At 45.3% G+C, this 17,778-nt stretch overlaps 1 protein-coding gene across 2 annotated transcripts in view; it reads right to left on the reverse strand.

The window, feature by feature from the left end:
* The window catches only part of pax5 (paired box 5), a 330,945-nt gene that overhangs the window by 309,179 nt on the left and 3,988 nt on the right, over nucleotides 1-17,778 (reverse strand). The window contains exons 1-2 of one of the 2 annotated variants that reach the window (XM_072516983.1): nucleotides 8,728-8,923; nucleotides 5,936-6,101 (exon numbers count right to left, since the gene is read on the reverse strand). In XM_072516983.1, the coding sequence (XP_072373084.1) occupies nucleotides 5,936-6,101; nucleotides 8,728-8,770 (209 nt within the window). In that variant the 5' untranslated portion in view covers nucleotides 8,771-8,923. Of the gene's footprint in view, nucleotides 1-5,935; nucleotides 6,102-8,727; nucleotides 8,924-17,778 lie in introns of those variants that run through there. The other variant, XM_072516984.1, reaches the window with a different exon arrangement.

The raw sequence follows: 17,778 nt of genomic DNA on the forward strand, positions 1-17,778 counted from the left end.
CTGGTGGATTGACCATCCAGCCTCAACTTCACAAATGGGCAAATCGCAGTCAGAGGGTTCCTGCAAACACAGCTCTCCAGTGTCGAGGTGACTGAGAGAAAGCGAGGTCGGCTTTTCCTACGATTTAGTTGAACCCAATGATATTTTTGATGGTAGTTCGGGCGGGGTGGGGGAAGCGGAATGAGAGTGTCCGGAGAACACGAAAAGAGACAGAGAGTGGAAGCGACACCTTGCTGTTCTCATTCAAGGATCCAAAATTGGGTCAGAAGCGGCAACTTAAAAACGTTGTTGTTCGTGGATCAAAGAAGCTTCAAAATAGGGGATGTGGACATGTCGACTTATTTTTTGGCAAACTCCAAAAATGTTTATCTCCAAGAAGGTCAGAGGCCAACCATTACTCGCATTGTAAAGCAAAGAAAGTTTAGCTCCCTCCCCACTGATCTTCCGGTTTGTCTCTGACATCCTTGTCTCATTGTCTAGATGCGCTGTAGGTTTTGTACTCTTTGGATAATTTATTGGCGAAGTTTTAGAGTTGTCTTATCCTTCTGAGTTATATAAATATAAGTTGTTGATTTAGATTTTCTCTCTCCATCCTATCTCAAACCAACTTGCTGACCCGCCCCCACAAGTGAAAGAGTGAAAGTGCAATAGGAAATCAAGTTGGAAATCTGGTGAATAGGAAAGTGGGAATATTTCACTGAAGGTAAGGAATGGGTGAAAAGAAAAAGAAAGGAAAGAAAAATTAGGAAAAAACGCCATAAGTAATAGCTGGGCAATTCCTTTCTGTGCAATATCTACACCCAAGAGAGAGGTGAAATGACTAATCCGTGCCAATCTTTACGGCGGATGTTTCCCCTCTATTATAGGAAGGCTGATTAGTTTCAGGACTACACACTCCTCCCTGTCTGGCTCTTTCCCTCCACTTTTCTTCCTCTCTCCCTTTCAGATCACACTTTCAGATAATCCCTGGCTGGATCCGCTCACTTCTGGTCAGTTTCGTCTCCGGTTTCATTTAAAATCTACTTTTTTTGTGACCGGCCACTTCTGCGAGATTCGGAGGCGCTGTCGACAGCGATGGGGCGCCCACTCAATCTCGCCGACTGTCCGGAAGATCTCGCCCCCTTTTGCCCTTGGTTGTGGACTCGACAATTCTCTCGCCCAAAGCCGAGGAGTCCGCAACAGCGGCCACAAAAACAAAACAGATGAGGAGAGTCTCTGTCCTTGGTGCTGAATGTGGTGGGGAGATTGCAGTTCGAGCAAACAGGAGAGTGGGGCAGACAGAAAAGCTCACATAAAAGACAGAGAGAAGAATGGAGAGCGGGGGAGAGTGAGAGAGACCGAAATATCAAAAGAGAGATGGAGAGCGGAAGAGACAGAGAGGGAGACAAAGAAAGGCGGCCGGTCAGAGAGATAGACAGGGAGGGGGAGCTAAAGGTGAAAATGAATCAATGCAATCTGCAGTCTGCATCTTCCCACACAACACTAGAGTTTAAACATGGGGGCAATGGGTCGCAAATATGTTATAAGATATATAAGATATCGTTTAGTACAACAGAGTGTAAACTTATCTATACCATTGTACCTAAGATTGCATGGGAGTTACTTTGGTGCCCAGCATCTCTCTCTCTCTCTCTCCCTCTCTCTCTCTCCCCCCCCCCCCCCCCCCCCACCTCCCGGGGTTTTGTTTATTCCTGGCGGTGGAAGCAACTGTGAATCCCCACAAGAGCCTGAAACATCTTCAGACTCTAAAGACTTCCTGGGGAGACAATCCACGAACAGAGACACCTTCAGGATGCACTTATTACTGACTTACTGCCAGTGCCTTTGGAAAGCAAGCCAAGTGTCTGGTGGGAACCCGGGCCTCAGCATACAGATCCGTACGAGGCGGAGCCCAGTCAGCCCTGTAGGACAGCCCAGAACATCCAACCAGTCACTTCCGGTAAAAATAAACACTTCTCCTCCCGAACACTCTTTTCAAACCAGACTGGGGAAGTTGGCTGAATGTTTTCTCGCCATATATTGCTCTCTGTCTCACTCCCTGGGTGTTTTTCTCTCTCTGCCTCTTACCGTCTATTTATCTCTCTGTCTTTCTCTCTCTCTCTATGCCTTCATTTCCAAGTCTCGTTCTGTCTCCCACTTTCTCTCTTACTTCAAGGTCAGCCTTATTTTCCATGAAGCAGTGTTACAAGGATTAGATTAAAATGGGAAATGCTGGATAATCCCAGAGCTCTTTGGAGAGAGGCAGACAGTTTAAATGTTTCAGGATGTGTGTGCGGCGATTCGCCAGGAGCTGAAAGCTCCCACCTCTGTAAAGTGTAGATCTCTCTCCGCAAAACCTGCAGCTCAACTCAGTATTTCCAGCACTTTTCTGTCATTCATTCAGATTTACAGCATCCGGGGCATTTTGTTTTTGTGCATTGCTGGTTGTAATAGGTCGACAGCGGGTGGGGGGGGGGGGGGGGTCTTAACTGAAACCCTTGCTGTGTAATGGGGGGGGGGGGGGGTTAAACTGAACCCCTGTTGTGTAATGGGAGGGGGTCTTAAACTGAAACCCCTGCAGTGGAACGGAGGGGGTCGTAAACCGAAACCTCTGCTGTGTAACAGAAGGGGGGGGGGGGGGAGGGAAACAGTATCCTTTGAAACTCCCCAGCCCGCTGACACAGTCCAAAATGAAACAAGTTAGCTCTGAATGAGTGACCTATGGGTAGAAAGCAAGATCATTCGGAATGAAATGATCTTTGTGAAGCCCTCTCCTTGAAACGCCAGCAACATAAGTTAATAAAAAAGGAAACGTGTTAGGAGCGAGCGCCAGAGCTGCTGGGTGAAAACTTTCTGAAGCGAAGGGCGAGAGCGGGGTTGTGTTGTTAAAGCGATTACCTTTCACCCGGGACAGTGCACCTACACTGGGAAATAGATCGACACATCGCCAGAGATTTCAGATCAAAGAACAATTATTGCTTAATTCCAAATGAGGTACCCCGTCTAAACAGGCGCCAAGAAGCAAAAGCATTTACACATAAACTGCTCTTGTTTCTGTAAGGTGCCACTGGAGTGCATCTTCCGACCGGTTGTCAGTGGAGTGGGATTGAGTGCTATGGCACCGTGAACCTCCCCGTTAAACAGGCTTTGCAGGGGATCAATGTGACAGTTGCAGGAGGTCCAAACCATGGACTGGCTGCTGGGTGTGTGTTAAAGGTCTGTCAGTGAGGACCTGAATGTTAATCCCTGCTTCACTGCACTCCCACCGCCCTTCCCTTCATTCTTTCCTCAAATATTTCTTCCCTTTCTCCCAGTGAACGTGCGGCTGGCCGCGGACACTGATCTGAACCCAATGTTGCTGCTGAGAGCCGGGTTGGGGAGAAGTTGGTGGCGCGACGAGCTGGGAAATGAAGGAATTGCCCGAGGTTTTGTCCACACGGATTATTTGTGCTTACAGATGAACCGTGAAATTTGGCTCCGAACAATGTCAGGTTTTTATTACCACGGAAGGCAATCGGCGACTCTTAGTTAATTATTAAATTAATTAGCAAATGACAACCTTTCGAAAGTCGTGTCAGATTCATTGAAATTAATAACTTAAATGAAGGTGAGAGGAAATGCAAGGGAAGTCAGGTCTATTGCGATGTTGTGATGATTTGTCAGTGGGATTGCAGATTGCGTTGTGTGTGGCTGAATACTCTCCGGCACCAATATCTACAAACTAGCACCGCCCTGCCCTCACTCGCAATCCTCTTTAGAAGCTCTTTCGTTATTGGTTTGACCAACTTTCAAGCCGGCACGGGGTTCAAATGAAGCGTCTGCAATTTAGCTACCGATTGACCTGTTGTAAATGAGGCAAGAATTCAGAAGATATACCAAAAAATAGACTGTGTTCGGTCCAAAGGGCGCTGCAGCCTGCTCCGCTGGGCGCAGAAACTGCCGCATTCACCAAGTGTGGTCAAGTCGCAAGGCTCAAATCAGCAACCAGAGTTTGGGCCCATCGCCATTCATCAACTCCCATCACTTCCAATAACGACTGGCGCAGATTTCGCCAAAATTTCGTTTATTTTGTCACAAATGTGGCCATTCTATCACCAAGAAATATTGCGGTTTTAACCCCTCCTCCCCCTAAAAAAGCTCCCCCCTGACGAATCTCCAGAATGTCCCATTCATTTTAAAACCGGCTTGGGTTTTTACTGGGGGCGGGGGGGGAGATTCCCTTGAAGAGGTTTGAAATGTGGTGTAACGCATGTTTGGACAGGCCTGCCTGCTTTACTTTGGTGGAGCAGACGCGTTCCGCCTCGTAAAACAAATCCAAACACAGCTCGGGACTCCTCACTATTTAATACACAGTCCTCATCTGTGGACTAGCTACATGGCGAATCCTCCAAAATAGCATCGGCGCATCTCTAGATGCAGGAGAGAAATCGGAATTCACATCAGCAAATGAAACTTTTTTTTAAAAAGAGGTTCAATGGCCCGACCGCTCACCAAGGATCAAAAATAAAAGTTCACTCGCTGCCTGTGTTTTGATGAATATTTCTGGCACGGGTAATAATACCCCTGTTTCCCAGGCCCACGCTTCGTGCACATGTAATTGCTATAATAAATCTTGCTGTTATAATCTAACAGAAGGGTATAATCTATCCAAATCCCACCGCCTCGCAGTTCCACAGCAATGCTCCACCTCTCCCATCCCAGATTGGTGAACTATAAATTCTGCCAATTTGATTTTCCTACCATTGATAGTGAGGCCATTTAATTTCCGAAATTAAGTCACCTTCATGTGGAGTGTGGATGCTTTTCGGTGACAAAATGCGACAAATGTATGAAATGCAGATGTAAATAACAGTGCCCTGATTAGAGAGAGCCCCATTCCGCTGTGAATTTGTACAAGTTTTCTTTGTGCCCCTGTAAATGTGCAGTGTTTAGCTTATTGATGTTCACGGTTGGGTTGGGTCTCGCCTTGTACCAGTACATGTATGTGCAGATGTTGCCGTGTTGGAATAGTTCGGTTTGAGTGTAGCTGGGGACAGCACTGCATCGAGCCCAGTTAGCAAACGCCTGGGTCTTTGTGTGAGTGTAGTGGTACATGATCGTGTGCCCTTGTGCCCCCTCGAGGTACACGGCTCCAAACGCTCAGATACCTGTATTCTTTCCCCTGGCCCGTATCACCAGGCTGTGTGGGTGTCGCTCTGTGTAAGAGGTCAGGGCTGACGTTCGAGGGAAGAGTGTGCCAAGTGCCCAAGCTACCTCACTTTGTCTGCCCCTAAACAGAAAACAGGCTCTGTTTCTTTAAAATAAAAGCTGACGGTGTAACTGAAAGAGCAGCCGTGCCTTTCTGGGAGTTTATCTCTGTACCTTGCAGGTGCTTACTGACTGGACCGGAAGGGTTCACAGACATTGAAGGATTATTTTGTTTTCTTATAACCTCAGGATGTTTTCTGTATTATGTGCAGCTTTTATGGGCTGGGGTTTGTGATGAATCGTTTTCTGCCATTCTCTGATATCTGATTCTCTTAATTCAAGGATTACCTTGTTGTCATATCCTTTCTGATGGATTACCTGCAGGAAAAGCTTTGTCTAGGATATGTCGCTCTCCGATTATTTCTGCTCCTCATATCTGTAATGTTAGGTTTGAATTACTTCCCATTCACTTCCCTCTAATATAATTTCCCGTTATTAACCTCTTGCCTATAGGATTGTTTCCAGTATTACTATTCGGCTGGAGCACACAGCCCCACCATCTAATCACGGCGTTAATTTCTGATATTTAGGCTTTTTGATATCTGCTCGGGACATGGCTGTGAAAGTTATTCCGCACCATTTTTACTTTGCCTGACTTTGTCCAATGCCTTTCACCGGGTAGATGATTGTTACAGATCTGCAGAGTGCCAGTTTGGACTCGGTTTGGTTCCAGACAGTTGGTCCATGTGTGATATTTCTCGCTTCTTACCTGCCCAGTATCTTGCTAACGCAGCCGTGGCTCACCCTGAGCTGTCTGGAGATGTCACAGGGTCGCACCCCTTGGTGGGCCAGCTCCACGATCCGCTGTCGGACAACATCGGGGAGGGGGCGACCATTCACAAAGACCCCACCGAGCTGATTCACCCCGCCATGCCCTGTATACAACAGACAAAACACAGAGAGAGAGAAAAGAAACACTGCAGCTAGCCAGTAGAATTCCAATACGAAGCCTGTATCTCCCAGCTAGGATTTATTGGCAACACTCACAGGGGCCTGCAGAAACATGGGGAAGTGGAGGCCAGACCCCCCCCCCCCCCTACTCCCTCCCTCCTTTGCACTAAGTGGCTGTCCACGGGCATGGGAAAATGGGGGTGGGTGGGGGCAAGGGGGTGGGAATATACTGCAGCACACTGGATAATGAGCACACAACCAGGAGAATGAGGGGCAATGTGTTAAAGAGGGGGACACGTTTCTTAACATGGGCTCCCACATCAGCATGTAGAGCAACACAAGGGACACAGCAGCATCCATGAACAGCACTCATATCAGCCGACCACAGCCACACGCTCTCCACCAGCAACTGGACCTCCGGCTAGGAACAGGGATGGATGGATATGCCTCAAGTGTATTCGAACATTGATGCAATATTGGACCAACACTAGCTTCTATGAGCAGCAGCTTTGAGAGACGTGAATGTTTATTGTTGTGCGGTACAGACACACACACATGAGTCATTCACAGAAAGCGAAAGCGCTCCACTGATTTAGGAACAGAAAATCGGCCCCTTTCGGTGAAACTTCAGCTTCCTGCGCTCAAAAAATAAAATAAAGTGGCTCGCTCGGAGATTTGAGGACGGGCTTTCCTCGCACTCACACACAATCCTCTGGGACTGAGACCTGTTCCTTTTTTGAGTAATCGGCTGCAGAATTGCAAACAGCTCCTTTCTCACACCGAATGTAACAGGGTTTTGAGATGTTCCAAAGACTTTTTTTCGACACAGCTCGTGGTTTATCTTACGAATAGCGGTGTCTCTTTTTTTTTGTCCCCATGCGCCATTGAACCTCTACAAAGTCCTTCAAGAACAGCAATGGGAAAGCGAATGCAAAATCCTTATTCAAAACGCTAGCAAGATTTTCCCTCTAAAATCATTCAAATTGAAATGAAAGGAAATGGAATCTATATTCAAAAATAAAATAAAGGCCCTCAATGTGACAAATGAATGCAGATAGGTTAAAAAATGCTAATACTGTAAAACCTGGGAGTGTTTGAGATACATCGCCCTATTTAAATCTCCGTTGTTTTGGTTTACTAAAGCTGCCTCACCGCCAAAGGAAGGGAAAGTTAAAGGGGGAACGGATTAATTAATACCTGCACAGAGGGCTCAGCGGCCGCGAGGTACTTGCTCTCCTTCGTTGCTACTTTAACTGGTTTTAGCAATGAGTGAAATTAACGTTTTGTTAGTGAGTCAAAAATGCTGCAATACTGCTTTTTCTGTTTGCAGTGAATTTGCTCTCAGGAATTGGTATCTTATTTCAGTCCATGGAGCCGAAAACTGATAACTGAAAAAGTATGTGTTTTTCTCACATGCATGTCATCAGTTTTCACCCCGGGTCCATTTAAATTCTCTTTCATTTCCAAGTATGGTTTTTGAAATTTTGGTACACTTTTTTTAAAAATATATATATAAGCCGCGATTATTCACTATTGCGAGTGAGCCCTAATAAGTATAGGTACAATTCGAAGCGGGAAAGGGTGAATACGGAACAGGATTTTAAAAATGCACGACTTCGATAACAAGAACCTTTTTTTTCCCCCAATAAAGAAATCGACGATATTTGTTTCGATCTGTAAGTTTGTGAGCGCGCCTTTTCTCCATATCACTATGTGGTAACAGGCTTAAATCGATACATGCTTTTGGAGGAGGAAGGGGGTACCCCAGTCTGGTTTACACCCAGTAAATCTGTTCAATGGAGTGCTGTTCCTAAAGCGTGTTTAGTCCCCACTACAATATGATTAGTTCGAGTTGATAAAGCATCTGTTTACAAGCTGTAGGTATAATAACTCTTAACACACCGTGATAGCATGTGTCATTTCATATAACACCGACCAAATGGACAAGCCCCAGCCAACTCCGTCAAGCAAAGCTAACGTGCTGGAGATTTCTGCATGGTCCATAGCCATCAGAGCGATCCTCCAGTGCCTGACATCAACTTAATCCTTGTCGTTTACATTGGAAAGTCAATGCAAGCACAGAAAGTAAAATTAAACAGTTACACCTCGGCCTTATTTAATCCGCTGCTTAACGCTTGCTTGCAATGTTACTGGCAAATAGATTATTTTTTGCTTTGTTCACCAATTTAAATGATTCCTCTATTAATGCAGCTGACTTCCACCAACAAACGGTGCTGGTCGCAGGAAGCAGGAATATCACATCTAATTTCACAGTTTAAAAAAAAGTATTAGCAATTAACATAATATTGCAACTGTGTCCGCGAATGTTGTCGCTTTCTGTTTAATTGTGGGAATTAAGAAATATTAGAATTAGCTTGTTTTGTTTTAATACGGGGGGGGGGGGGGGATCAGGGACGATATTAAAATTAGCCCTGCACGTGTAACTCGGCGGTGCCTCTCTGCAGAAAGACTTCACATTGCTCCGGGTCCGGGGGGGGTGGGGAGGTATCTGATCGTCAGCTTCTGGATCCCGGGTGCTCCCAGCACTCCTTACACGCTATCACTCACTAGGAACCGCCAGACAAGCCAGGGAAGGAGCTGCCTACTTACTATGCATTGCTGCAAACGGGTCGTGCTTACAGTGGATTTCCATGAAAAGGCGCAGCCGGTCTTCAACTCGGAGAAAACCTCGATTTCCTGGTCTGGATTTAACCCCTTCACCTATACTCCCAAAAGAAACAAGAGAGGGGTGAGCAGCACCCCACGCAAACCCAGAAGAAGATCTCGATGCCAGCAAATAATTGCAGGTCCTACGTCTTTGTGATCCACAAGGTTTCGGACGGATTGCACAAGGAACGTAAAAGTTAAGTTTGACAATTGCAATGCATTGCCCCCGAAAAAAAATCAAATTGCTACCTAGTGACAGCAGTGAATTTTAACTTCGAAATCGTTCGAAACCGGAAAGAAAAAAATCCTTTTTATGAATTCCAGCTTTTTTTTTGTGGCGTTTTCCTATGCAATTTGTCCGCTGTGTGTGTGTGAAGGCGGGTTCCCGTTTCCCCGGAGTGCGCTGGCCCCCTGCTCTGTATTCAGTCGCGCTCAGTCTCCTCCATACTGTTTAAATGTGGCTGAGCCCGCGGTGATTCGGCGCTGATTCGCCCGAGGCTCAGCCCTACTGGGACGGCGCTCGGCCCCAGTCTCTGTCAATCACAGCACCGGCAGCCAGTCAACGGGCAGCCTTCCTTCCCGGCAACCAGCAGCCCAGCTTGTTGCCCAATCCCCGGGCACGCTACTGACTTATTCACCAATGGCACTCCGGCCTGAGGGAAGTGGCCAATGGCATTTTTAACATTCACCAATCCTGAGTAGGTTTTATAGAGATAGGAGGTGGTCTCTTTGCTCATTGGTTATTTTATACAGTATCTCGATTGGCTCAGACTGCTTAACTCTCGAGGTGGGCCACTTTATTAAAGGAAATTCATTCACATGTTCAAAATGAATTTAATTTTTCATTTGAATAATTTTAGACAATAATTTTCTTACACAGAAAATCCTTGTGGCTTTTCGAATATAAATGTAAATCCTTCACTTTTGCGCTAATTTAAAGGACCTTTTCTAAAATCCTAATGTCCGTAAATGCCAGTTTTAGATGCAGATGTATTAACCACTGTGTGATATTAGTTGGTTCGAACGTAAATTATAGTACAACAAAATTAAGACATTGTTGGAAGTGTTATTTCCAAACAATTCTTGGGAAGGATTGAATACAAAGCTGTTAATAGTGACGAGTCGATTTGTATGTCAGTTTATATTGACTATACATGAATAATCTTGAGGGTTTTTAAAAAACATTAATTTAGGAGTGGTCAGCTGTAACGTTAAATAATCCCGAAGTCAGAGGCCGACCATCCTTTACACAGCTAACAGGTGTCAAATGTTCACAACTTGCTGGCCATTACATTTGATTTTACATTTTATTTGGTTTACTGTCGATGAAAGTGGACTAAATCGTATGCTAAATGTTTGACAATAATTGAGCTTCAATACGTATCGTATGAGGGGGAAATGTTAAAATTTCAATCCAGTCGATATTGAAATAATAAGACAGAATCAGCCACGATTTTATCCTTCAACTAACGTATCTCTCATTGTTAATTTAAAAGAATTTCAGTGGTCACTTACACCCGTTGAAATGTAACCGTGGCCAAACCTATCTTAAAGGGCAAGCCTCATTTCGTCTCATATACATTGCTAAATCTCTACCTACTATTGGAGACCATCCTGGTGCTGAAAACTATATTTTCTATATGACTTCTAAAGTGCTCGCACGCAACTATACAGGGTATTTCAGACACACGTTTAGGTTTTTTTAGGCGTGTATTTACACAGGAACTACCTATCAATTTTCACGAACAATCGTGTTTAATCAATAACACAGTAAACCTCCACGACGATTTAGCACTGGGTAAGTATATGTATTATATTCAACAATACAAATAGACAACCGCAATAACACAAAACATAGAGAGCGTACCATTCAATTACGTAACTTGAGAATTGATCGCCTCCCACAATTGTAGAAACAAACCCGCTGTTTTATTCCGGATATTAGTAAAGAGTTGGAAATAAGTTCTAAAAATAAAATTCACCAAACATGGCCACCAAAAAACACATTCGAAAATCCAAGCCCGAATTTAATTTGGAATCTAAATGCCACATATACAATTATAAATTTTCTGGCATAAAATGTGTTGAACGTCTTTGTTGACACGTCCACAAATATTGTGTGAATTATATAAGAATGTTACAATATTAATGTAACAGAAATAAAATGTCACTGTCAATTTCCATGGGCAATCGAGTTTTAATCAATAACACACAAACTTTCACCAATTAGCCCTTGTTATTTCGAATAACCTGTTTGATAATTGACTTCTTAAATCATTTTTTCCCACCATTCTAAGACACTTGGGGTAATATTTCAATAAAGGAGAACCCAAATCCGATTTTTTTTATTCCAACGGAAGGCTGTGGTTACAGGAAATGTTAAAGGGACTGGGGTTTAGTCAGAGGGCTGAGTTTCACAGGGGGTTCGAAATGTCTCATTGGAATGATTGGGGATGGGAATTTTCGAAGCTGCGTGTTGCAGAACTGAAAACAAGTGATAGCTGGGCTCACTTTTTAAATGATAATAAAATGCCTTTGGTGAGACTGTGACAAGTATCCAGTAACTGCAACCCTACTGAGCACAATTCAGGGCTCTGCCCTTGACCTGGCCCAGCGTTTCCGAGCCCAGGGTTTTTGAAGAAATTTCAATCCCCTGGTACCGCCCTCCCCTGTTTCAGATCTCTCTCTGAATCCGGCTGTTTACTGTTATCATCTGCGGCTGTGCGCAAATGATTTCCAAGTTTCGAATTTGTTTTCACATCAGTAAGTTCGCCGCTTCCTGTCTAGGGGCTATCTGACTCGAAATAATGCTTTACTTCTCGGGGTGAAACATTGCGACGGTCGCTGGGAATCCGATCTTCTCTAAAGTTGTACTTTAAGAAGGACTAAAAAAATCTGTGAATGCAGATTTGTCAAATCAAATCATTATTATTTCTGGAGGTGAAATGCACTTTTCAAATTCTTCCAACTAGCCCACGATGGAATTTGGAGCTAAATGAGATTTAAACTGGGGTCCTGCTCGCTAAGCCAGTTCTCAAATGCAGCTAATTGGTTCTATTCAAGGGTACCTTTTGATTTTTTGACATTTGCACCCCGGAGGTATTTACTGTCACGCTGTAACGTTTTCATGTAGGGACTCTGCAGAATTCCGCTCACAGCGGCCCACACCTCTCCGAATTTGTACCGTCCTCATCATCCAAGCCCAGCAATGGCGAGATATTCTGTTAAAATCCTGCATGGTAGCTACACAAGCAACCAAGGCTTGCCTTTCCTGTCACCATTTCCTTGGCCGATGGCCCCGAACAGAGAGAGGAGGCTCCTCACTTTCTGACTGTCCTCATCATGATCTTTGGCCAGCCCGTGCAGAATGGGGAGCGGGCAGGATAGAAGATAATCTGAAGGGGCTACCCTTAGGTCAGGCCAAAGCCACCATCCGTATGGCCAGAATGCGTCAGATGCACCGGGAGGGTCGCCCTGCCTTCCTGCCGTCTTGTCTCTCCAACCCCCGCCCCCCCCCCCCTCTCCCCAGTATTGTGATGGTCCTGAGGGCCAGCGCGATACCAATAGGTGACTCGAGTGACCTACAACCTGTGGGCGACTGTGTACTGGATTGTGTGTGTGTGTGTGGGGGGGGGGGGGCACATTATGATTTATTCTTTGTATATTTCAATTGGAATAGACGATAGCATCATTGGCGATCTCCTCCTGAGGTCACATTGCAATGATGCAGGTTTACAATGTTCTGGAAATCATTTGCCATTCTACTGGTCCAATTTACAATATTTCTGAGCAGCCTGTCTCGTTATAAAAGTCAAGGATGTCAAAAACATTACTTCTTGACCTTCTCGCTTGTTGGAAAATATTTAAGCATCAAAAAATATCTAAAAGCGCCGCTTAGTCAATCGGACAAATGCCCATTTTAATGATGTGTTCAAACATTCTGCTTGAAGTTTGGTTGTGTTAGCTCTCACCTAAGCTATTAAATGCATTGAACGTACCTCCAAACTACACAATAAGCACTAATTGGGAACGTTCATTAACTAACTAGACTCTAACCCATAATTTCCGATGTATACGCAACTGGAACAAGAAGCCTCGGATGTTGGATCGTTGTGAGGAGCCGTGTTAAAAGGCAATGGATCATTCCACCGCTGGACTGCCCATCACAGCCTCAACAGAAGAGAAAGTTCCTCTCCAACTCGAACCTGCAGTTGTTTTAACCTTCCGCCCCAATAGCATATCTTATTCACTCCAAAAGGCGATCAGAGATCTTTCACAAAACTTAATTTATCGAAAAATCCTGAAGTGCAATCGAAACCGTGGCGAACACGCAGGGTCTGCTTGCACTATTGATTCTGAAGGCGCCCCGGGGATGGCTGGCAAAGTGGGAGAGGGAGCACTAAATCCAGGTGTACACAGAAATCTACAGGGGGAGGGGGTTATTAACCCGGATCACGGTTTTGCAGGAAGATGGTGGTGGCGAATACTCAGCGTCAGGGATAGATAAGCGAGAAGCAAAAAGCACAGACAGGACACTCAATGTGGAAACATTCAGGTCTATAAATATATGTGCTTGGGGCTTGGGATTAGATCTGTTTCCTGAAAGGTCAATGCATGAATCACGTGTTAAGATATCTACTTTGGGGAAGTGTTTTTTATTCATGAACCTGATGTGGGTGCTGCTGACAAGGATCATCCAGAACAACAGAGTGGTTAAGATCAACCATGTCAGTGTGGGACTGGGGTCACGGGTAAGTTAACTTTGCTTCTTTCAGCAACCCAACTGGATTTTATGACAATCCAACAGCTTTCTGATTCACTTTTACTGATATCTTTTTAAAAATATGTTATTTCAAAGTGGGTTCAAAGTTGGATTATTACTCCAGTCCTCTGCCATTGGTTCAGCCACGACACTACCTACCGTCCACCCATAAACCCATGGCAATGCTTAACGCTCCCAACCAAAGGCTGGCTGCATCGAAAGCGGAAATAAAACGTCTCGTTATGGTTGGGATGCAAGGTAGAATTGAGAAGCCAGACCCACTTGGGTCGGTGCCCGCACCGGGTTCGATAGGCCGAATGGCCTCCTTCTGCACTGTAGGGATTCTGTGATTCTACGGTTTGTATTTCCAAAGGTATTGTATAAATCCAAACGAGAGTTATTATGTTCAGCACTGTTAACTGTCCTGGCTTAACAAATGGATATAACTATTTCAGTTAACTTCCAATGACAGCTTGGTGCTGACACATCGCCAGGTTACCACTGAAGTGAGAAGAAGCCTGGGCCGCGGTTCTGTTGTCACATTGGGAAGTAGCGATGCCAAAGGATAGCAGAACTCAGCAGCCGGATCGACTATCTGACTCCCCCAAAAGTACTAAAGCAAGACAAAAGCAAATTACTTTAAAAGCCGCAGTGAAAGCAGAAATGCTAGAAACACTCAGCAGGTCTGGCAGCATCTGAGGAGAGAGTTAATGTTTCAGCTCCATGACCTTTCCTTGGAACTGTGCAAACGTAAACAGTGTCCAGCAAGTGAAGAGGGCGGAGGTGAGGGGGGGGGGGGGGGGGGGGGAGGGGCTAAGAAAAATATATCCAAAGGGAAGATCTGCAATGGGGTGGAGAGCGGGAGAGGTTAAATGGCAAAAGGTTGATGTGGCGGGAGTGGTAATGGGGCAACTGAAGAAACACCTAGCAGAATCATCAGCAGCTGAAAGGTCAACTCCGTTCCTATCTCCACACATGCTGGGCCGGCCTGCTGAGCATTTCCTGGATTGTGTGTACTTTATGGAATTATGAAAGATGGGCGGCACAGAAATCGATGCTCTCTAGTTAGGCTGTATCCAACTAGTGGAAACATTCTCTCTGTATCGATTCCACTAAACCTGTTCCCTGTGTTCGGTCCCTCCACTGCCTGCTTGTTTCAAGAGAGGAGACCCGGCCTTTTTGTTAATATGTAAATCCATACATCCTGACTAAAGAGCTGTGAGACCCTCGCAAGATTGGGCACAGAGGGAGTATAAAACCGCCTCAATGGCAAGTCACATTTTCAAAGTGCTTGTGGCCAATGGAAATCACACCTGTTAACTTCGCAAATTTCGCAAAGCTTTTTAATGATGTCAGTCCCAGAACCCTCACATGGCATTAAAATGAGCACCCTGCGAAGTAAAGGCCCATCATGCATGTGTCCAAAATAGCCCCCTTACTCGCTCTCTATTTCTAAACTTGCCTCCAGCTGCAATGTAACTGTGGTCAGATATCTGGATGTTGGCCTGTAAACATGCCAGCCTGGGAAGGTGCCTGTAGTATAACTGCAACCTCAAATTCTAATCCAGGCTGGACAAACAGAATTTCTCCCTGCGGCGCTCTCGCAACGTGTTTAAATGCACTTTGCTTCTTTAAGGAAACTGCAGCTACTCTCCCCTCGGAATTGGACCTGCTCCAGGACAAGTGCACTCTTGGCGGTCACTATCCCGCGGAATGTGAGGGGTGGTCCTTGCGCCACTTCCGCTTCCAGTTGGGAATTTTCCTTGAAAGTCTGGACAATCGCCCACAATGGACGGAGGGAGCAGACAGACTGAGATCACTGAGTGAAGATTACAGCGTTTGTGTGGGGCTGTACTTTGGAAGCTTCGACAGAGGGCACTAACCCTCGCAAACTATTGCTTGTCACTTTCTCCTCCTCCGGAACACTTCCTGCCCTTTATTTCCTCGGACACCTCCCTCGATTTTTCGAAGTCGATTTTTCACGTTTTTTCTTAAATTTCCATTGGCCTATTGCCGGCGTGGCTTCACATCTCCTCAATACCTCTGTGCCTTCGTCACTAATAGTTGAATTGATTTTTTTAACAAATAAACTTTTTGATGGGCTGTTCGGCCTGGTTCGTATCTTGGAGGCGTATTTTTAACCCCTTAATGGAGCTAGTTAATCCATTTTACACCTCCATTTAACGGTCCAGAGATTGTTAAGGGATCATTCGGACTAAACGGCTCTGGCTTCTGTCAATTAATTAAAGTCACAATAATTTTGAAATAATTTACGTCTACGAAAAGTTTTATAACCAATGATTGGGGCGAGTAATAGTCTAAAGTGTAAGTACGGCGCAGAAGCAAAATGTTAGATTTTAGTCTTTAGAGTTGCTAAATTCATTATTCGCAGAAGTGACCACAAATATAAAGGACTAGGTTTTAAACGTGATGCCTGCTGGCAGCGGGTAAGTGACACTGGGAGGGAAATAGGAGCTCAGAGTGTTACAGCGGGCAGTCCCCAGGTGGGCAGTGAGTCTAACCGGCCGATATAACCAATACTGTCCAACTGACAAGTGTCCTACCCTCCTGAAACTCTCTTTAACTGGAACACAATCTTTAAAATTAATCGAGAGGTTTTATTTTCACTGAAAGAAGCCCAGTGGCTGGGCTGTTGCCGGCAAAAGTACGTCCCCAAATAAACCAGCCCTGGTAATCAGAAATGACTGGCAATTCCAGAACTCGGGTCGAAGTTTGGAATGCTCCCCGTGAACATTGCTTTCACTTGTTATTTGTTTTCTGACGCGATATTGTTTCCAAACAGGTTTATATCTGCGGTGCAAGGGAATCCGCATTAAACAGTCACAGTAAGGGCGGCAGTGCTGCCTCACAGCGCCAGGGAGCTGGGTTCGATTCCCGCCTTGGGTAACTGTCTGACCATAAGACCATGAGAAAAAGGAGCAGAATTTGGCAACTCGATCCATTAAGTCTGCTCCCCCATTGAATAATGGCTGATATTTTTCTCATCCCCATTCTCCTGCATAACCCCTGATTCCCTTATTAATCAAGAACCTATCTATCTCTGTCTTAAAGACACTCAGTGATTTGGCCTCCACAGCCTTCTGCAGCAAACTGTTCCACAGATTCACCACCCTCTGGCTGAAGGAATTCCTCCTCATCTCGGTTTTAAAGGATCGTCCCTTTAGTCTGAGATTGTGTCCTCTGCTTCTAATTTTTCCTACAAGTGGAAACATCCTCTCCAGGTCCATTCTATCCAGGCCTCGCAGTAGCAATAAGATACCCCCTCATCCTGCATGGGGTTCCTCCTGATGGTCTGCACCTTCCCCCTAGTCCAAATGTGTACAGGTTAGGTGAGGTTATAGGGGTAAGTAGGAGAGGGGGCTAGGTCGGGTGCTCCTTTCAGAGCATCGATGGACCGAATGCCCTTCTTCTGCGCTGTAGCGATTCTATGGAGTCCAGTCTAACTCTTCCAGCTTTATCAGTGGCTGTTCTGGTCTGGAAATGCGACTTGGCCCAAGTAGTCCTGTAACTCACTCAAAGCTACACGGGATACATGATGTGAAGGATGGGTTGTATCAATCACCAATGCGTATCTTTGCACGCCGCTGTAATCACTGCACTGTGTGGCTCTGATGTTGGATCTCTGGTCTACTGTGGTGTCAGTCACATATTAGTTACAATATTTCAAATTGGGATTCAGTGGAACAGATACAGAGGATGAATTATGGAAAGAATTGTGACGGAAGATAATACAACTATCGATTCTCCTTGTATAATACACCGCTGTACTTCGAAAGGTCTGGCTTGCTATTGTGCTTTCCTGTAGCCTGACAGGTGAGTGACACTTGTGACCTGGCAAATCTAATCTCTCTACATCATGAAACATATAAGGCCATTGATTTAAGGGAGACGTTTCAGAAATTATCCGTGAATGTGGAGAGGGAGGGGGGGGGGGGGGGGGGAATACCACCGTCGCCAGGTCAGGAAGAGCCAGGGAGACTGGGCCCAACTCTCTACACAATTGTGCCTTCCACCAGTCTGACATGCCTTCACCATCGCTTCCCTTCACCACAGTCTGTACTGTCTGAATCTCCCTCTGATTAAAATAACAATCTAAATTGATCGATTTCTGATTTGCTCTGTAATTTCTACTTGAGGGATACTTTCTCTGCTACCTTGCCCTGATTCATTCATTTCTCCCGCCCCGCACTTGCGGTTGGGGCCTGGCAGGT

Source organism: Scyliorhinus torazame, chromosome 9 (genome assembly GCF_047496885.1).
Source record: "Scyliorhinus torazame isolate Kashiwa2021f chromosome 9, sScyTor2.1, whole genome shotgun sequence".
Classification (NCBI taxonomy): Eukaryota; Metazoa; Chordata; class Chondrichthyes; order Carcharhiniformes; family Scyliorhinidae; genus Scyliorhinus; species Scyliorhinus torazame.